Consider the following 22744-nt stretch of genomic DNA (forward strand, 5'->3'; position numbering starts at 1 on the left):
ACATTTTTTTTTATCCATTTTTGAAAGCATGATTGATCCACCCCCATGCTTAACAGACAGAGGCGCTTTTCATTAAACTCTGTGCCCTTTTTTCTCCAAACATACCTTTGCTTATTCCAGGCAAAAAGTTAAATTTTAACCTCATCGGTCCACAAGAAAATGCATGGGCTTGTCTATATTTTCTTTTGCGAACTTTAAATGCTGATTTTTATGGTGTGGACGTAGAAGAGGTTTTCTTTGGATGAATCTTCCATGAAGACCATATTTGTACAAGTATCACTTTATAGTGGAGTGGTGTACCACAACTCCAGTGTCTGATAGATCTTTCTGGAAAGATCGTGCAGTCAGACGTGGTTTCTGATTTGCTTTTCTCACAATCCTGCAAGCTGTTCTGTCAGATATTTTTCTTGGTATTCCAGTTCTTACTTTAACTTCCACTGTTCCTGATTACTGCCATTTCTTAATTACATTCCGAACAGAGGATACTGACATTTGAAAACATTTTGCTATCTTCTTATAGCCTTTATGGTAGTAATTTCTATTTGGTTTTATGTGATTTCACTTACTTTTAGGTACCCATTGGAACATAATAGTCATTTTCTGTAGTCAATTTGAGAAGTGCTTGCCTAGGAATCCAAGCTATACATAGGATGGGGAATCATACATGCAAAAGCTAACCATATAAGGCCTCCTAAAAAGTGCTTGCCCAGGAAGGTGAGGTTTACATAGAACGGGGGAATATAAAGAAACCCAGCTGTTGTGGGACATCACTGTATACTGAATACTCCATTGTATCAGAGTGTATTTAAACGAAAAGCGTTCAGAGTTCAGTGTGACACTGCAGTCTCCCCCGCCCGTTATTGCATGATAAATAAAGGTCGTTATTTTCTGAAAATCAAAGCCTGAGTCTTCAATTAATTTCCACGACACCTTCTCCTGCTTTGTGAGCGTCAACTATTTTAAGTTTCAGTGTTCTAGATGAGTCTGGGCATTTAAAACCTTTAAGATTGACAACACCAGGGGCCTCATGTATCAACTCTGCATACGCACAAAAAATCTTGCTTACGCCAGTTTTCACACTCACGGTCGGATTTACTAACAGTGAAATTAACGTGAAAATGTGCGTTCTTCCACGCCAACTTCATGTCTGGCGTACGTGTATTTCTTGTGTGCGTTTTTTTTTCTTTTTCCGTTGCCGACTCCTAGAGGCAATTATGTTAAATTGCACACTACAAAGTATCGCACCAACACATGTGAAAAACATTGCTATTAATTTATAATTGATAAAATGGGTTAATTGACTCAATATTTTTCTACCAATTATTTGATTAAGAACATATAAAAGCATTTCCGAATGTATACAACCCTTAGTCTATGGCAATGGCAGTGTTGGCCTTATTAGAGGACATTGTCAATGGCCGAATCCGAAGGGAACGCGTTTTTAGGGATCACAGTGATTTTCTGGCCCACGATGATGACTGGCTTATTAGCCGTTTCAGATGTACAAGAGCTATCCTCTTGGAGCTCTGTGCTAAGTTGGGTCCAAATTTGGAAAGAGAGACAGCGAGGAGCCATGCAATACCCGTTCCCTTACAGGTGCTGACACTGCTTGGTTTCCTGGCAACTGGTTCTTTCCAAAGGGAACTGGCAGACCGCTCGGGGTTAAGCCAGTCGTCTTTGAGCCGTGCAATGCCAGCTGTATGGGACGGGATCATCCGCATATCTAGCAGGTAGCCTATATAAGGTTTCCATACCATGCAGTTGACCAGCCAAACATTAAAGCGCAATTTGCAGTGATCGCCGGTTTTCCTAATGTAATCGGAGCGATCGACTGCACTTACACTGCTATAAAGGCGCCATCTGAAGACGAATTTGCATACGTGAATCGGAAACATTTTCATTCAATAAATGTGCAAATAATATGTGATGCTCAAATGCGCCTAACAAATATTGTGGCAAGGTGGCCTGGGTCAACCCATGATTCATGCATCCTCACAAACAGCATGGTTGGGATGAGGCTCCAGGGTGGCAGGGTGCGCGATGGGTGGCTTTTTGGTGAGTAATGTATTTAAAGATATTATTTCAGCTAAGTTTTTTTTTGTTGTTATTAATTCCGGAGGACAAACTTGCAAATAACACAGTTTTGCTCCGGTCTACCTCCAATAGGAGCACCTCCAATTCACATTCTGTGAAGTTTCTCTTCTTGCTCGGTTTTGCCATTGCTTTGTCGTTTGGTTTTGCCAAAGTGGAGTCATTAACATATTTATATGGAGGAGGAGGCAGAGAGGAGTTTTGCGCTCGTGCACGTGCGCTCAATTTCACGTTAATTCGGATGTACAAAGAGAATATGCGTGGGATTCCGCGTACGCAGTGTTTCATACATCAGATTTTTTTTTACTGCGTACGCACATTTACAGCTTTGTTCGTACGCAATGTTTTAGTATGAATTCAACGCAAGTCTTTGTACATGAGGCAGTACGAGGTATTAACTCTGCAGGGTGCCCAAACTTTTGCAGACACCATTTTTTTTTTTTTTTTTGCTATTTTGAAACTGTAAATGGTGGAAATAAATAACTTTTCTTTGACATATTAAAAGAATGTCTTATCTGCATTTTGATGGAAACATCCCCAAAAGCCATCAAAATGCTAAATTCTTATAATATGTCAAAAAAAGTTGGATTTTATTTTCATCATTTACACTTTCAAAATAGCAAAAAAAAAAAAAAATGATGGTGTCTGCAAAAGTTTGGGCATCCTGCATCCTTGCTTATTCCAGGCAAAAAGTTAAATTTTAAACTCATCGGTCCACAGAACTTGTTTCCAAAATGCATTGGGCTTGTCTATATTTTTTTTTGCGAACTTCAAATGCTGATTTTTATAGTGTGGACGTAGAAGAGGTTTTCTTTGGATGAATCTTCCATGAAGACCATATTTGTATAAGTATCTCTTTATAGTGGAATGGTGTACCATAACTCCAGTGCCTGCTAGATCTTTCTGGAGGGATCGTGCAGTCAGACGTGGTTCTTGATTTGCTTTTCTCACAATCCTGCAAGCTGTTCTGTCAGATATTTTTCTTGGTATTCCATTGGTTTTCTGTTATTTTGAAACTGTAAACGGTGGAAATAAAATCCAACTTTTCTTTGACATATTAAAAGAATGTCTTTGTCACAAGCCAGCCCCGGCCACCAAGCGCCTCACAATCCTAACTCCATTCCAGAGTTTCAGCGCACCCAACGTTCACACCTGACAATCCCTGAACTCTCAAAGGTTCCACCTGATTACATCGACCTTAAGACCGTTTTTAGCAGGTCCCGTGCTGTCTCTCTTTCCCCTCATCGTCCCTACGACTGCGCCATCGACCTGGCACAGCCCCACCTCGGGGTCGCCTCTTCTCACTTTCACAGAATGAGAGGAACTCCATGGACCAATACATTTCTGAGGCCTTAGCCGCTGGCATCATCAGACCATCCTCATCACCTGCTGGCGCCGGGTTTTTCTTTGTGGCCAAGAAAGACGGGACCCTACGCCCCTGTATTGATTACAGGGGACTAAATGATATCACCGTCAAGAACCGGTATCCTCTGCCCTCCGCTTTTGACCTCCTGCAGGGGGCCCGACTCTTCACAAAACTGGACCTGCGCAGCGCTTACCATCTGGTGAGAATTAGAGAGGGGGACGAGTGGAAGACCGCCTTCAACACACCGTCGGGGCATTATGAATACCTGGTCATGCCGTTTGGTTTGGCCAATGCCCCAGCAGTATTTCAAGCCCTAGTTAATGATGTCCTTAGAGATTTTATTTATATCTTTGCTTTCGTTTATCTTGATGATATTCTCATTTTCTCGCGCTCCTTGGAGGAACATAAAATGCATGTCCGCCAGGTACTCCAGAGGTTACTTGAGAATCAACTGTTTGTCAACGCGGAGAAGTGCGAGTTCCACAGTAGCACAGTTTCCTTCCTGGGCTTCATTGTCGCTCCCTCTAGGATTCAGATGGACCCCGCAAAGCTGAAGGCAGTGACCGACTGGCCTACTCCAACAACACGCAAGGAGCTTCAGCCTTTCCTGGGGTTTGCCAACTTCTATAGGCGATTCATTCGGGGCTATAGCACAGTGGCCGCCGCTCTCATCTCCCTGACTTCAGCCAAGACCCCGTTTATCTGGTCGGAGCAAGCGGCCAGGGCCTTCCTAGATTTGAAGAGGCGATTTACCTCAGCCCCGGTTCTACTTCAGCCGGACCCTTCTCTTCAGTTCGTGGTCGAAGTGGCCGCCTCCGACTCAGGCGCCGGGGCGGTCCTATCACAGCGGTCGCCCAAAGATAAACTGCATCCGTGTTGTTTTTTCTCCCACCGGCTTTCTCCTACGGAGAGAAACTACGGTATTGGCGATCGGGAACTACTAGCGGTTAAACTCGCCCTGGAGGAGTGGAGGCATTGGCTCGAGGGCACCAAAATCCCCTTCCTAGTCTGGACGGACCATAAGAACTTGGAATATCTGCAGACAGCCAAACGCCTAAACTCCCGTCAAGCTAGGTGGTCCATGTTCTTCTCCTGTTTCAACTTCTCCTTGTCTTATCGCCCGGGGTCTAAGAACACGAAACCAGACGCCCTCTCTCATCAGTTCTCTCCAGCCCATGAGCAGATGCCTGAAGCCACCATCTTACCCCCTCAATTCCTTGTGGGTGCCACACTACTAGACATCGAATCGCAGGTCAGGAATGCACTCCATCAGCAGCCTGGCCCTTCAGAGACACCACAGGGCAGACTTTTCGTTCCGGCAGAAGTACGGCCTCACGTTCTGGAATGGGGACATAGCTCACGACTGGCCTGCCATCCTGGTGCGGCACGGACTTTGGCGCTGGTTCAACAACGGTTTTGGTGGCCCACTATGAGGAAAGACATTCGTCACTTCGTTAGTGCCTGCGACACTTGCGTCAGAAGCAAGGCCAGTAACAAGCCACCCGCTGGCCTCCTTAGACCGCTCCCGATTCCTCACAGGCCCTGGTCCCAAATCGCCCTTGACTTCGTAACAGGACTCCCCGACTTGGAAGGGAACTCCTGCGTCCTCACGGTGGTCGATCGCTTTTCCAAGGCGGCCCACTTTATTCCGCTATCTGGACTCCCCACAGCGAAAGTAACCGCCAAACTCTTAATTGTGCATGTGTTCCGGCTAGAAACAGCTATTCGGTGCATGACATCTAAGGACTCCCATCACTGGAGTCGGCTGCTACCATGGATCAAGTACGCCCACAACTCCTTACCTACGTTAGCCACGGGTCTCTCCCCTTTTCAATGCTGCCTTGGGTATCAACCTCCTCTGTTCCCTTCTCAGGAGGCGGAGGTGGAGGTCCCCTCGGCTCAAGCCTTCATTCGTCGGTGCCGAAGAACATGGTTAAATGCAAGGGCTACAATCCGCCGGACCGTTTTGGTCTTCAAACAGCAAGCTGACCGACGTCGCTCCAGAGCTCCGTTATACTGTGTGGGTCAAAGAGTGATGTTATCCTCCCACTACATTCCCCTCAAAACAACCTCGCGCAAACTGTCTCCCAGATTCATTGGCCCGTTCACCATCACCAGAATCATCAACCCCTGTACCGTCAGACTCCATCTGCCTTCCACCATGCGCCGGATACACCCTTCCTTCCACGTATCTCAGATAAGACCCCTGGTCTCATGTTCACTAAATCCACCCACCCGCCCAGCTCCTCCCCCCCGAATTCTCGATGGTGGTGAGGCCTTCACCGTGCATAAGCTCTTGAAAGCCAGACGACGAGGCAGAGGCCTCCAGTACCTGGTGGATTGGGAGGGCTATGGCCCTGAGGAGAGAAGCTGGATTCCTTCCAGATTTATCTTGGATCGATTCCTTATTGATAACTTCCATCATCGACACCCCAACGCACCGGCCAGAACGCCAGGTGGCGTCCGTAGGAGGGGGGGTACTGTCACAAGCCAGCCCCGGCCACCAAGGGCCCTTACAATCCTAACTCCATTCCAGAGTTTTAGCGCACCCAACGTTCAATCACGACACACCTGTATTCAATTAGGAACATCATCCCCAGGCTTTAAAAGCATGCAGAGCGCACCAGTCTGTGCCGCAGTATCTCGCTCGTGTGCCTCCCGTTTTCTCTCAGATATTTTCTCGCTGGATTTTGACCCGTTGCCGACCTCGCTGCCCTTTGGACTTCTCTTCTTGTCTCTCCCCTTGATCATCTCACCTGTTCTTGGACTGATTCTCGTGTTTGACCCTGCCTGTATTAGGATTCTGATTCTCGCACCCGCCCCTATCGATTTGTTTGCTCTCGTGGCTGGATTTTGATTATCGACCCTTACCTGCTAAACACGCCGAAACCATCACGGAAATTCAGTTGCACAACCCGCGCACCTCGCTGAGACGGCGTAAGGTTCGTGGAGGACTTCCGACGTCGTCACCCTGACCCTCGTCACGCCACAGCCTACTCCTCGAAATATTCGGTACTCACACACACCCGCGCCACTGCGCGCTGACTTTCTTAGACACACACGCACATACACACACACCCGCGCCGCTGTGCGCTGACCTTCTCAGACACAAACACACACATACCGCCCGCGCTGCTGCGCGCTGACTTTCTCAGGCACACACACACACTACGTTGCCTCAGCCACCATATATTTAACCCCTAGCTCCAAATAAAGTTCCTTGAAGTAAGTCTGTGTCTGCTATTGGGTTCTTTTCGTCCCGACCTCCATCCCTGACAGTCTTATCTGCATTTTGATGGATTTTGGGGATGTTTCAATCTTTCCTTGGCTTCTTTATGCACATTAACGCACATTTTTACTTGGGGTGTCCAAACTTTTGATCTCCACTGTATACTTTGGCAGCCATATATACTTATATCTAGTCTGGCCTGTTCTTTAGTGTACCAGTGGTTTGCACATTGTTGTGAAGGATCTGTATTAACTTCTTAAAGCTGTCTTTAAGAATGTTCTTTACTGGATGTTGTTAAAACCTCCTGGCCTGCTTATTAAGTCATGGATTAATGAGGAAACAGACCACTTGCAACTGCTTGTCAGACACTTATTATATTATTTCTTGCTCTCCTAAAATGAATGTGTGTATAAAAATAGCTATAATCCCTGCATTGAGTGCAAACATTTTTTGTGATTGTATTGAGGGCTATGTTAGGGGAGTTTAGTTGTAGACTAACTTAAACAACATGATGCTGATATTTTGTAGTTTTTTGTGATATATAGAGTCTTTTGCAGTGCACAAGCCTGGAATTGGTCAAGGAGGTTAATTTAGTTCTGGTTATGAAAATTTGATAAATTGGGCATAACGACTACTCTTATTTTATAGATTTTCTTATATTTATTTATTTTTTACATTTAGCAGATGCCATTATTCAGAGCAACATTTGTCTTTCTTTATACATGTGAGCAGTTGAGGGTTAAGGGCCCTGCTCAAGGGCCCAACTTGGCAGTCATGGGACTTGAACCTAAGCTCTTCTATACCATAATCCAATGCCTTAACTACTGAGCTATCCCAGATCTCATTTTTATGTGTTGTGGGTTATGGTGTGTGCCTCTTGTTTGTCTAAAACATCCCATAGATGCTCGATTGGATTTGGGATCTGAGGAGTATTGTTTTTTTGCCTGCCAGATTGCCTGTGTGATTGGCTATAGTATTAATGCTTTATGGTGTTACTGTTACGACTGAGCAGTGTAATTTGCTTAAGAGATAGGGTAAATGATTGAAACTCACATCTGTATTTCTCCTTGATATCTGCATTGCATAGGCTAACTATTCCCATCTTGACAGAGACTACCCGCATCTTTCCATTCCGACCACTGGAAGAGAGACAGAGAAAGAGAAGGTTCATTCATCAATTGTGTAATGGTTCATAGTATGTATAAAAGAGTGCACATTGAATGATTGCATAAGCAGCACATTTTATAGCAGGATTAGTGCAGTGAATAGCAAACACTTAAGAAAACATTTAACGGTGTCTATCAGGAATGATTTTACTGCATTTTAAACAGTCAGCTTCTAGATGAGTACTGTGTTCTATAATAACTTTTAAACCTATTATATTTTGATCATAGCTCTATAGGTTCGCAGAATCATCTATTTATTTATATTTCTGAGAATATTTTTGGTACTGTTACTGGACTGACACATTTTGGTCCATTGGAGTCTATTGGAGATAAGGGTTGAGGCAGACTTTATCTTCAATAAGGATACCAAAAATAAACAAACTTAAACTAAAATGGACCATGGCTGGAAAATTACCTTAACACTAGAAGCGCAGAACAGTGGGGTAAAAAAAAAATACTTCACACTTGATCACGCTTGATCAAATTCCAGGACCCTCCTTTCATGACTTTTCCTAGATCTGTGAGCTTAATCACCCTGTATGCTTACACATTTAAAATCGCACTAGTAAAAGCAGAAACAGAAGCGGAGCGACTCCCGCAGCTTCACCCAATCCTCCCGCTCGTCAGCCCGGAGGTCTTCCAACGCCCGCAGCGCGTCACCCTCCAACAAGAGGGCCACCCGGACGGCTGTTTCTGCCGGGGACCAGCCCGCGAAGTTGGCGGCTAGCTCTACTTGGGCGAGGAACGCGTGGGGATCGACGGCGCCGTTGTAGGCCGGCAGGTGCAGCTGCAGGTCGCTTCGCTGGCGGACAGGGCATGGAGCTGTAGCTTGCTCCGGTGCCAGCGCTGCGTCACTGGAGGAATCCCCTCCGAGGTCCAATGCCGGAACCTGGAACGCGCCGCTCCGCTCCGGTCGCCGCTCTTTGCCCGCGCTGGCCCCATCAGGGAGGGTCTTCTTCCTCCTCAGCTGCTCTGCTACTCGGCGGCCTATTTGAATCCTCCGGATTTCCTCCGGGGTGCGCTCTAACCCGCAACTCTCCATCCCACTTCTGACACCAATTGTAGCGTTTTTCACCGCTAAGCAGGAACTGAAGAGGCGAGTGAGCTTCCTGGCTGCCCAATGCAATGGCTGGGAGTATTTTATTCAGCTTGAGACACAACGGCACATTTACAATAAACAAGTCACATAACCACAAGACACACTTCTAACCCACACACACACAACCTGGCCGAAACCACTAACCCAAACACTTTTCCCCAACAGGGTGACAACATAACAACCCCTCCCGCAAAGCATGATGGTTCCCAACCGAAACCCCGCCCACGCCACAATATATATATATATGCTTCCGTGAAATTATTTCTAAAACAATGTAATGACCCCTCCTGAGGTTATAAAGCTTTATTATTGTGTTTAAATAAATCAGATCTAAAAGAGCAGATAATAAACTATGAGATGTCATAACCGAAGCAAACACCACGATTATGCTTCGTTTCGTTCAGTGTTGCTAGGCAACGGACCATGCGCCTAATCGACGGGAACGTGGTTTACTTGGCCACAGTGTATTATAAACCTGCGGAATGTTTCCCTGTTTATGCTCACATAAGAATCTTGTAATAAAAGCGAGGGAAATGTGGAAGTGGCCACTCATTGAGAACTAAATCAAAGATTTCGGTAACTACACTGGGTGTAACATCTGCATAGTGACACTAAACAGCTAAACAACTTCACTTTTCCATTTTGTTTGTTCATATTTAGAATGAAATTTTTAGTACAAGAAGTACGCACGCGCGCACACAAACACACACACACACACCTCCTCTGAGCCCTTGGTCAACATCCAATGACCGTCGGTATGCAAATGAGTCAAGACGTAGCCTAACGTAATGTCCTGTTGAATTTCAGCAGTCACAGAGTGGAAAGACTTTGAAGCAGTTTTCAGTTACAACAAGCACAGCAATGAGTCTACGTTGTTTGACTGTTTATGACATAGTGAAACAAACAAAATACAGCATTTTTTTCTCAGAGGTAAACGAAAAAGTGAAGTTGTTCAGCTGTTTAGTGTCACTATGCAGATGTTACACCTGGTGTAGTTACCAAAATCTCCGAATTAAGTTCTCATTGAGTTGCCACACATCACTTCCACATTTCCCCCACTTTTATTACATGATTCTTATGTGAGCATGAACAGTGAAACATTATGCAGGTTTATAATACACTGCGGCCAGGTGAACCACTTTCCTGCCGATTAGGCATGTGGTCCATTGCCTAGCAACACTGAACAAAACGAGGCATAATTGTGGTGTTTGCTTCGGTTATGACATCTTTCGGTTATTATCTGCTGTGGTAGATCTGATTTATTCAAATTCAATATTGTTTTAGCGATAATTTCACGGAAGCGAGTTCAGAACTAAATCGCTGCTCCTGCTCCATCCGAGACATTCAGAAGCTTCAAATAGAATGAATGAACTAATGAATTTTCTCCATACGATATAAAATATAATGCAAAAAAAAAAAATCTGCCGTTTTTTTCCCTCTTCCTTTGTCCCCTTAGAGGCTCTGTAGTAGTTTTTCTCAGTTAAATATGAAAAAAAAAAAATACCGCTGATTATCAATGCGGGAATGAATGGCGCATTGTCCATGTGCAAGTTAATCTTGGAGCTAAACTATTTGCTTTGGGTGAAAGCGCCATCTAGCGATCATTGTGTGTCGGCAGCAGCTTCCCATTTAAAACAATAGGCGGTCAAATGACCGTTGAACCGCGTTATAAGTAGGTGACACTGGCGCAGCGCTTCTAGTGTTAACCAACCAACTAACCAAAAAAAAAAAAAACTTATCTGAGAGTGACAAACAGGTGAATTTTTTTAGAACATGCAACAATAAGATGCATTATAATTTGTGCAAACTGAAATTCAAGTTTATCATTAGCATCCCCACATCACTAAATACAAGTCTCTTTTTTTGTAAAAAAAAAAAAAAAAAAAAAAAACTTATTTCAAATTTGTCATAGATCAAAATTAAGGTGCGTTTAAATACATTATCATTGGTCTCGGCCATTATTTATTTTCCTGCTCTGCACACCGACTGTGAAGTTTGTACAAGGTCGATTGACCTAGGCAATCTATCTTTGAAAATCTCCTTTCCCCTTCTTTAAAACTCTTCAACTTTCTTTAAAATTCTTTATCTGTTCACAAAAAAATCAACAGTAGAGGGGGTGGTCACGTGACCTGAAGCAATTTGAAAGCTCAAGACTTCTCCGCTTCAAAACTCCATATTTTCTTATTACGCCCTATTTTTTGCACATATGTAATTATTTAATAACATAATAAGAAACAGAAAGTTGAGGTGATAAGGACTTTTAATTTTTACACTGACAGGATCACAAAAAAGCAAGGGGAAAAAAATCCCAGTGCACGTGATGGAGAAAAAGAAGGGGCTAGCGCTAGTCTGCAGCCGAGCAGCAATTGGTACTCATTTGGACAGTACTGTGGGACAGCTAGAAAAAATAGCTACCTCAGTTACAGTTCTTGTGACCTGATTTGCTGCTCTGACGGCACAAGTTACTGACACTGAAACCAAACTAAATATAGTTAAGCAGCAGATTTTAAGAGGTCCTATTATGCTTTTTTAAATATGATCTTTCATGCAGTGAATCATGTAGCTGTATGTGAACATATACTATTTGCACTATCTGTGACGCTGACAGTGCGCGATAAATGGAGTTTGTCTATTAAAAAAAATAATCGTCTCACATTCGCCGAAACGAGTCGTTAGCAAATCTATTTTTACTGTTACGAATCCACGTCACTCCTTAACATATTTGCATAATGTCCGCCCACATTCTACGTCGCGAACAACTTGCCCGCCAACATTCTACGTCGCGAACAACTTGCCCGCCATCATACAATTAACGTTACCACACTAATGTGACCAAGCATTCATGTGGTTCGCTTAAACACTTTGTAATATAAAAAAACAAAAACGATAGCACACGAAATCCTTTTTAACTTCTCCAAGGAGATGAAGAGGGTCTTTGACCGTTCTCATGTCGGCAGGGAGGCTGGGAGCAGGCTGTTGAAGCTCGGCCAAGGATCATGCTCCACTTATGATTACGCCATTGAACAACAGGGGCCTATCTGACACCTTCCTCGGATGCTTGTCAGAGGCAGTCAAGGACCAGCTGGTCTCTCAGGAGCTACCCGCCGACCTTAACGGACTCATGGACCTTGCCGGCCGGGTCGACACGCGTCTCCGTTCAAGGCAGACCTCCAGGGTCCCTCCGTCTATGCATAGATTACAGAGGGCTCAATGAAATAACTGTCAAGAACTGTTACCCCTTACCACTCATGTCGACAGGCTTCGAGCTTTCCCAGGGAGCCACAATCTTCACAAAGTTAGACCTGCACAATCATCTTGTCTGAATTAGGGAGGGTGACGAGTGGAAGACCGCCTTCAATACCCCGACCGGGCATTATGAATATTTGGTCTCACCAATGCCCCCGCCGTCTTCCAGAGCCTGATCAATGATGTACTCAGAGACGTTTTGAACCTTCATGTATTTGTCTATTTAGATGACATCTTGATCTTTTCTCACAACCTGGAGGAGCACCGGTGTCACGTTTGTATTACAGAGACTTCTAATAAACAACTTGTACGTCAAGGCAGAGAAGTGTGAGTTTCACTTGATGACTACCACCTTTCTAGCATTTGTCATCTCCCCCTCGCAGCTGGCCAACCCCAGCCTCGCGACAAGATTCCTGGGTTTTGCCAATTTTTACTGCCGGTTCATTCGAGGGTACAGCTCTATCGCCGCCCCATTAACCTCTCTGACTTCCTCCAAGATGCGCTTCTGTTGGAATGAGGAGGCAGAGAGAGCCTTCGCCAAGATTTAAAAAAAAAAGAATTGCCTCGGCTTCTATACTAATCATCCCCGACCCTTCCCGCCCGTTCGTAGTGCAGGTGGATGCATCCAACACCGGCGCCGGAGGGATCATGTCCCAAAGGTCGCCACAGGATAACAAGCTGCACCCCGGTTCTTTTTTTTCCCCATTGTCTGTCCCCGGCCGAAAGGAACTACGACGTGGGCAATCGAGAGGTACTAGCCATCAAGCTAGCGCTAGAGGAGTGGAGGCACTGGCTGGAGGGAACCGAGCTCCCATTTCTAGGATGGACTGATCACAGGAACCTCGAATACCTACCTATCAATGCCCAACAGGCTCACTGGTCCCTTTTCTTCTCCCAGTTTAACTTTGTCCTGTCCTACCGGCCAGGCTCCAAAAACACCAAGCCTGACGCTCTATCATGCCAGTTTTCATTTTCCCATGACCCTTCGCCGACACTATCCTGCCCTCACGTTGTCTGGTAGTTGCCGTGGAACTGGACATTGAGGTAAAAGTTAAGCAGGCAGTAACTCAGGAGCCACCAGATCATCTCTTTGCTCCCCTCTGTCTACGAACGGGGTCATGGATCCAAGCTGTCCTGTCACCCAGGCTCTGCGTGGACACTCTTTATCCTTCAACAGCGCTTCTGGTGGCCCACGATGGGGAGGGACGTTTCCAGCTTTGTGGCAGCCTGCGACATCTGCACCCGCTGCAAACCCAACAACAGCCCACCGGCTGGCCTCCTCAGAGCCTTACCCATACCTCACCGCTGGTCACACATCTCGCTGGATTTCGTAACAGGCCTACCCTCATCCAATAGGAACACCTGTATCATGACCATCATTGACCGTTTCTCTAAGTCCATCCACCTGGTTCCACTCCCCAAGCTCCCCTCCGCAAAGGAAACTGCTGAGCAGTTAATACTCCATGTTTTTCGTCTCCATGGTCTTCCCACTGACATATTATCAGATCGTTGCCCTCAGTTCACCTCACGTTTCCGGAAAGCTTTTTGTAAACTCATCGGGGCCACCCCTAGACTGTCTTCTGGCTTTCACCCCCAGTCCAACGGTCGAACGGAACGAAAGAACCAAGCTATGGAAATCGCTCTCCGGTGTATGATCACCCAGGATGTTACTACCTGGAGCAAGTTCCTCCCATTGATCGAGTACGCTCCCAACTCTCTGCCGTCTGCCGCCACAGGCCTCTTTTCATTCCAGTGCTGTTTGGGCTACCAACCACCGCTGTTTCCCATTTAAGAGGAGGAGGTAGAGGTTCCCTCGGTGCAACACCGCCATCGCTCCGAGACAGAGTCATGCTCACCACCAGGGACATCCCCCTAAAGACACTTTCACGCAAGCTCTCTTCATGTTTCATCGGTCCATTTACAATAACTAAGTTAATCAATTCGTGCGCCGTCCGACATTTACTCCCATCCTCCATGCAACGCATTCATCCCACCTTCCAAGTGTCCCAGCTACGACGCATTGTAAACTGTCCTCTACTCACACGCCCCTGGACCGCCCCGCCGGCACACCGGCTGCTTCATGTTTGTTTTGGCTCATCGCCCTTGCTGACGGATTACACGGCTTTGAACTTCCGCTCTCGTCCCTCGACTACGACCCTGCTTCGCCCCCCGTTTTTGGCTTGACGTCCCCGCTGACGGATCGCTTGGCTTTGAACTCCTCCTTTCGTCCTTCGACTACGGCTCTGCTTCTGATCTCTTCTCGTCGCACAGCTCGCATGACGCCTCACATAACCTCCTGCTTCTCTGCACCTGGATCCATCTCTCCGCCTGCTTGTTTCGTCTCACAGGGGGACAGGGGGAGGAGTAGTAATGGTGGAACAGGGCTACCGTTATTTGTTTGGACAAAAGAAGAAGAAATTGCTGTGGATCATTTTCTTTCGAAGATTTTTTTACCGGATTATCTTTGACTGAACATAGTCCCCGGACTTCTCACCCTCCGCCATCAGCCTCCCGGACTTCATTAACCCCAGTGAGACCGAACAATACTCGGTATACTCGGATAACACACATACAATAAACATGGACTTCGGACATTTTTCACTCACTCACACATGTTTATTATATGTAGTTTATAAATATTGTTATATCTTTCTTTGGTTGTGGTGCACCTTTTTTTTTTTACTTTATTTAGTTTTGTATAATACACGTTTGCTTTATCTACTTGTTTGTGTTTGTCCTTTTTGCTCACCGGCCTTTTAACGCAACACCGACACAAAGATAAAAGACCTCTCGATTTTTGTAGCCACAGTTAATATAAAATTAGCTGGTCATTACACGGTAAAACCGACGCTATCTTTTCTATGTATTGACGGGTCTCCAGAGCTGTTATTCAGTTATGGTCATGGGCATTTCTTTTTCCGAAACATGCTGTAGCAGCGATCATAAATCACCGCGCCATCTGACCCATCAGGGCTCACGGAAAGGAGGGGTTTAGACAGACTGAATCTTCGAACTGCTTCATACGAGTCGTTTACGAATCATTCAAAAATGGGGTAAAATTAAATCTATTTTTGAAGAAAACTAAAGTGTTTGTTTAACCTTGCATACATGTAAACCTGTTTTAGGAGACTTATTAAGCAATATTAGCAACCTTTAAAATGGCATAATAGGACCTCTCCAGCACAGCACAGATGTTTATATCTACATAGAAACGGCATAAACAAACTGTATCAGTCAGAATTAAGGCCTCATCACAGCACAAAGACAACACTTGGAGTAGTAAATTACCTCCTATTGGCCTCTGATCAGGGTTGCGTCACTATACTTGTGTTACACAACCTCAGTGCAGCGTTTGACACTGTTGATCATAGTATTTTGCTTTACAGAATAGAAAATGTAGTAGGAATTAAGGGAACTGCCCTCTCCTGGCTCAGATCCTATTTGATTGATCGTTATCAGTTTGTAGGTTTAAATGGTAACCATTCTGTATGTTCTCAAGTGGAGTTTAGTGTTCCACAAGGTTCAGTTTTCCACTCCTTTTTTCTCCTTATATGCTTCCTCTGGGCAGCATAATTCGTAAGCATGGTATTAGTTTTCATTTTTAGTGTCATTTCACAGTTATATGTATTAGCAAAACCTGATGAAAAAAACCTCCTTAGTAAAGTTGAGCAATGTGTGCAGGACATGAGAGACTGGATGTTAATTAATTTACTTTTGCTTAATCCTGATAACTTCTAGTAATAGGACCATGAGCATGCTAGAAGCAAGCTTTCTGATCACACTGTAACTTTAAATGGCTTTTTTGTTCCATCAAGTGCAACAGTGAAAGATTTTGGTGTGATTATATATTCCAGCCTTTTATTTGAAGAATTAAAATGCAGCAGTGAGAGTCTTCACTAGAACCAGAAGATACGAGCACATCACCCCTATCTTATCCACAATGCATTGGCTCCCTGTAAAATTTCGCATGAATTTTAAAATACTACTATTGATGTATAAAGCATTAAAAATGGTCTCGTGCCACAGTATCTGAGTAAACTGGTAGTGTCTTACGATCCCCCATGCCTACTTCGATTAAAGGATGCAGGCTGCTTGTCAGTACCACATATTATGAAAACTACAGCAGGGGGCAGAACTTTTTCTTACAAAGTCTTTCAATTTATGTTCGGGATTTAGACACAGTCTCAAAGTCTAGGCTAAAAACCTATTTATTTAGCCAAGCATTTTTGTAAATAGATCTGCCCTAGGTAAAGGAGCAGATCTGGTATGCGTCCTCCCCACTCTCAGTGATCACTCAGGTTTGTTGATGGTTAAAATGATTATTCGTTTTACATCTCAGGGAGCCCTCATGTCTGTGTTTCCTTCTGGCTCTTCCTTTTATTTATGCTGTCATATTTAGTCCTGCCGGAGTCCCTTCTTGCACTGTGCACTAAATGTACATTTACATTATACATTGTTTGACTGTGACCATACCTAACTTCCATCTCTCCTTCTCTTCGGCTCTCTCCTCTTCTCTCTCTTCTCCTCTCTCTCTCCCTTTTTCTCTTTTGCTCTTCCTGTCTCTCCCTCTCTCTCTCTCTCTCTCTCTCACTACACATGTCCTAAGCTATCAGTGATCCAGACTTCCTCTGCCCTCTGGTTAGAGGTCTCGTCGCATGGATGCCCCGTGTGGTCGGCTGGGATGCATGTGATGACTGGGGACGGATCTACTTTTCCATGAAGACGGTCCTGTCCTTGGCTGATGCAGACAGTCTACCTCCAGCCTCCAATAATGAGCTAGTTCTCCATTTTAACTTTAACACATCTCCTGTTATACTGAATTTTCAATCACACACAGTATGACTGCAGATCAATCCTTGCTATGTGTTGTCACTCAAATGAGGATGGGTTCGATGTTGAGTCTGTTTCCTCTCAAGGTTTCTTCCTACTACCCTCTCAGGGAATATTTACTTGCCACTGTCGCCGTCATTCCCTTTCAAAAGCTACACTCGATGCTGTGTAAAAACGCTATGAAAACGAGAATACCAACGTCGGCGCACTGCAAGTGTCTGGACCCCCAGGGTTCTGTTGCATGTGCAAACAATAGCCAAGGAGGTCTCAGACCTAGCTCTGGGAGGCTGACTCAAGGACCTGTAAGCCCGGAGTAGCATAAACATCCAAACTATAGAATCTAACAAATGTGTGCGGAGAGGACCAACCTGCCGCATAACACACTTGCTGCAAGGGGACACCTCTTGCCAGCGCAATAGATGAGGCAATCCCCCTTGTCGAATGAGCCCTGATTCCTAGAGGCGAAGTGTGACCATGCGCCTTTACAGGCTAGGGCAATAGCATCTCTCACCCGATGTGACAGCGTTTGGCATAAAAAAAAGGCTGCTCTAACTTACGCCACTGACTAGTGCAGTGGGCGTAAATCTAAAGAGTGCGTACTAAACACAGTAAGTAAAACCTTTTCTGCTCTGGAGCTGTAAAAGGTGGAGGACAGAAGGCTTTGAGGAAAACTGGGTGTATGGTCAAGAATGAAAATAGTCCAGGTGAGGATGCAGAATGGCTCTGACTAGCCCGGGGGCAAAGTCTAGGCAGGACGGGAAGCCTGCAGATCTCCAATTCTCTTGAAAGAAGTAACTATAAGAAAAACAATCTTAAGGGTCAGAAGCCAGACAGATGCTGACTCTAGTGCTTTGAAAGGGGTGTCAAACAGACCTCATCAGTCAGAACATGACAAGCCGAAATAGCGGCTACGTACATTCTGAGGTTACTAGGGCATAAGCCTGAGGACATTTTTTCTTGCAAAAACTCCAGCACTGAAACAGTTCAGCAGTGGTCTGGGTCTACATGTTTCGCCATGCACCACTTTCAAATACCCTTACCGTGAGGGCATAAGTTCTTCTAGTGCGTGAAGGTTCCAGGGCTCCCAACTTCATATGCCCTGGGATGTGAATCGCCCAGAGGAAGAGGAACTCATCCTGTGCCCAACATCCTGTGCAGAACCTGGTGCGCTAGCTTATTCAAGTGGCGCGAGCACAGTCCGCCCTGGCGATTATGTACGAGACTACCGTAGTGTTGTCCACCCACACTAGGACCTGGTAGCCTCTCAACTGCTGAAGGAAGTGTTTCAGGGCCAGAAATAAAGCCATCATTTTGAGGCAATTAATGTGCAACGCGAGAAGATGGCTTCTCCAGTTCCCTTGGGCCATCTAAGACCGCACCCCAGCCCGTGAGGGAGGCATCTGTCGTTAGCGTCTCACGATGACAAAACACACATAGAGTGGGACCCAAAGTCAGAATCCGGAGTCTGAACCACATTGAAAGGGTACAGAGCCCTTGGCGCGTAACCCGTATTTGCCTCCAGGTATTGGCCCTGAGTAAAATCCCCTTGCTTTTAGCCACAACTGAAATGATCTCATGTGCAGAAGGCCCAAAGATATCACCGTAAACGCAGCTGCCATGAGTCCTAAAAATCTCTGAAAGTGATGAACAGTCACTTTCTAGCCTAGCTTGGTTTCCTTCAGGGTGTTGGAGATGGATTCGACACGCGCAGGAGACAGCTGTCTCGAATTCTACGTGACACCCAAATATGTTGTGTTCTGAGCAGGAAAGAGAACGCTTTTATGGCGTTGAGTCTCAATCCTAAAGAACCAAGATGAGCTAGGACGATATGCCTATGTCGGAGCGCTAGCTTCTGAGACTGAGCCAGAATCATCCAGTCACCTATGTCGTACAAAATACGGATGCTCTGGAGTCGTAACGAGCCAGGAACTGCATCCATGCATTTTGTATATGTGCGGGTGACAGAGCTAGGCCAAATGGAAGGACCCGATAATGGTAAGCTTCACCCCCAAAAGCGAACCTCAGGAACTTCCTGTGTTGTGGCAATATTTCTATATAAAATTTCAATATTTCTATTCCGGTTTTAAGTGGAGACCACGCCGTTGGAACGCGGAGGGCAATGTGCGATGTGCAAGAATACTGTAGCCTCTCTCGACAGTCTTTAGTGCCCAAGGAGATATAACTGGCATTAGCCTTCACACTGCCAGTTTCCCCGAAAGGGGAAAGTTTAGCACTTCGGCTGGACGGGGCAGGGGGGCGTTAGAAGTTTGGCATCCTGAAACATGGCAGGAAATGACCGAAAAACTAACATCTCGTTGGAGATCGCTGTTGTCCGAAACACCAGTGGTGGCGGAACATGGACATCGACCTCCTGGGGGTGCCACGGAGAACACTTTATTCTTAAAAGGAATTCCACGAGCCCATCCCCAGGGGGAGCCACCCCCACTGCCCTGGGCGCATGAGACTCAGGACTTTATCTTAGTAAAGAAGACAGTGCGGCAGGTCCGACTTCTTTGAAGCGGATTACGAAGGGCGGCGAGCTGTACCGCAGTCTTGCGAGGGGGTGCCTGGCTCATCACACTCTCCTTTTGTGCTTCAAGAGTCAGACCTGGTTGGGACTGGATAGCTGGCAATCCCGACTCTCAAGCACGGCGGAGAAGAAGTTCTTTAAATGGCCTGTTCATATAATCTCGCCTCCCCAAACCCAGTGGCGATGGGGGAATGGTCTCCAAACAGGCCAGGAGGCGAGATGGGCATCAAAGAGGAACACACGATCCTTAGTCTTGATGCACAAGAGATTTAGCCACAGGTGCAGCTCTGCGAAACCATCGCAGCCATGGAATGGGTGATAGCACAGGCCGTCTGCTTAGTAGTACGAAGAGACGGATCTGTGACTCGGCATAGCCTAGGAAGGCCCTATCATGAAGAGCCCCACCAGTTTTCAAGACTTTCAGCAGGTCAGCCTGGTAAGCCTACAAAAACCGCCATGGTGTTTAGTGGAGCACCAGCCTGACCAGCTGCCTGAAAGCTCTTCCACACCAGGCAAGATGTCAGTCTACGCGGCTGGTGGGGAGTGTGGGCGCTTTCAGTGGGGGGATGATGTCCCAGGAGAGAGATAGCCTACAATGGTTTCTTCTATCTGGGGCATCATCATATAACCCTTTGCATCAACGATAAATCGAAGTCGATGGCACGAAAACACACGGGATGAATAAGGCTTATTCCATGAAAAAGTAAACTCATCATAAAGGTCATCAGAAAGAAGGAGGGAAGAGAGAGAGGTTCCGCCCCCCGGCCACTTGACAGAAAACCTGTTGTCTATATTTGAGCACTTCAAAATCCCGCTTCAGCAGTCAAACAATATGCAATGCTTAAACGCATGCATTACTGTTTACAGTAACTCCGTATCCGCGGAGGTGGCAGCGAAGGTCTCTCCTGAAACTTCCTGATTCAGCGAGAATGCAAGAGAAAGGGGAAAATCCGTCTTGTGCATGTCTGCCAGATAGGCACTGTTTAACCCCAGGAATGCACTGCGGTTGCGATTTTTCTTTAAAGGAATGTGAGCCACACGCAAAGTGCTCAGAACAAAAGTGTGGAGATTGCACTCCGAAAGAGATCTATCATGCGGATGCACAGATCTCCTAACAAACTCCACCATATCGATGAGTTAATACTTTTAAACTTGCTTGCGCACACACACACACACAGCCACAATACGGTCCTAAAGACAAAAAGATCTGAGGAATGTTTCCAGTTCACTCCTATTTATAACCTGCAGATGCACTCCATCAAATGACGTCACCTGACCGAGGTTATATAAGCCAAAAATTTGGCGTGTTTGATACAGACATGCTTCACAACCGGCAACACAAAAGATGTTCCCATAGCGTTTTCACGCAGCATCAAATGTACCTGTAGCTTTTGAAAGGGACTTCATTAATTCTTTTGTTTGTGTGAAGCTGCTTTGGGACAATGTCAATTGTTAAATGTGCTATACAAATAAATTTGAATTAAAAAGAATTTCTGCGGTAGAGGACCCAGGGAGCGCACACAGCGCTCAGAAAGGTTAATTTGCCTCCGACACCTGCAAGCTAAGGTGGATAACTTGGAGAACCGAGGTCAATGCAAAAATTAAGTATTGTTTGGCGTTCTGAGAAAGTATAGTGCAATGAACCTCTGACTACATTTTTACAGAATACTGTTTGGTTACAGCTTCCTATAGGTTTCCCTGCCATTGAGATTGAGAGAGCGCACAGAGCCTCCCGTTCATTTCAGTCTACCCCAAGTGCACTGCCGAGGAGTGTTATTGTGCATTTCCTACGTTTTCCGGTAAAGGAGCTTTTGCAAGCAGCTAAGAAAACACCAATAAATTATAAAGGTGCCACATTACACTTCTTTGCAGACTTATCTTATGACGTATCCGGTTATTTATTTTTTTTATATGGGTTTTGAGGCAGTCTTCTCTGACATTTTTCTGCTTTGTCACTGAAAGAGTTGGGGGAAATGTGTGTAACGAGTTGTTTTTTGTGCTATCTGAGGAAAGGGATTGGGAGAGGGGGAGGGTATGTGGAGGAGGGCACATCTTAGGGAAACTCTTAACTGTTTTGAATGTGTATTCCCCAAATTAAAACAGTCCTGACTTTATATAAGAGATGGTCATATTGTTTAATCATCATTTTAAGGGTCTGGGGATTATGGTTGGGGATTTTAATTTTGAACTGGTGCCTCCAGTGGTAAAAGTGCACACCCTATTATCCAGAGATCGTAAGTTTGATTCCCGGGTGATGCTGTAACCTCTCGCAGCCGGAGGCCTAGAGAGAGCTAATTGACCAAGCTCTCTCAGAGAGAAGGGATGAGAGGTACTTAGTGCACCCACATTAATGTGAGTTTACGCAAACAGAAAGAGCCGATAGCGCTGTCCTCCAAGTGTGTTACTCTGCCAGCAATGGTGCATGAGTGAGCAGTTTAAAAAGATGCGGTCGGCTGGCATCACATGGTTCGGAGGAAACACGTGTTAGTCTTCGGCCCTCCCATCTGTGTGGTAGTAGTATCTTAATGTGGGAGCGCCCTAGTGAGGTATTGGATATGACTAAAATCCCCCCCCCCCCCCTAAAAAAAACATGGCTGCACTGTATTTGCATGGCAGGAAAAAGTTGGCATGGCCATTCTCTTGTATTCTTTAAAAGTTTTGTTGACATTAAAGCAGAGTTTGCTGTCATTGCACAACTCTGAAAAAACTCTAATCTAATATTTGCAGTCTATTATTCTGTCCTGGTGATGAATTAGGGTCAGGTGTATTAAGGGTCAGAAGTAGGTTAGTTCTTAAGGCGTTGGACTTTGAAAAGTCTCAGCTTTAAACCCAACAACCACCAAGTTGCCACTGCTAAGATGTTTAATGAGTTTTAAAAAAAGTAAGTTGCTCTGAATATGGAAATCTGCCAAATGCCTAAAATGTAAATGGTAAAACCAGGTGGTATGACTTTGATGTCTGCTACTGTAGCATCCATCCATGTTTTAGTGAAACCTTAAACGGAACAGTTCCTGGTGTCTTGTTGAAACTTGATCCAAGCATTAATTCATCCATTTTAGTAACCATCAACTGGAAATTGACGAGTGGAATAATCTGAAGAGATTATTCAGTAAAACTGAAGTTTTTTCTCTCTGAAGTTTTTGAGTTTTGCACAAAATAGTGGCACAATCATTCCTGACCACCACTT

General features: G+C 45.4%; 1 protein-coding gene across 1 annotated transcript in view; it reads right to left on the reverse strand.

The window, feature by feature from the left end:
- Positions 1-22744, reverse strand: part of drp2 (dystrophin related protein 2) — a 205699-nt gene that overhangs the window by 117938 nt on the left and 65017 nt on the right. The window contains exon 12 of the mRNA XM_053506582.1: positions 7740-7825. Coding sequence (XP_053362557.1) covers positions 7740-7825 — 86 coding nt within the window. The remainder of the gene's footprint in view (positions 1-7739; positions 7826-22744) is intronic.

Source organism: Clarias gariepinus, chromosome 10, assembly GCF_024256425.1.
Source record: "Clarias gariepinus isolate MV-2021 ecotype Netherlands chromosome 10, CGAR_prim_01v2, whole genome shotgun sequence".
In the NCBI taxonomy this organism is placed as follows: Eukaryota; Metazoa; Chordata; class Actinopteri; order Siluriformes; family Clariidae; genus Clarias; species Clarias gariepinus.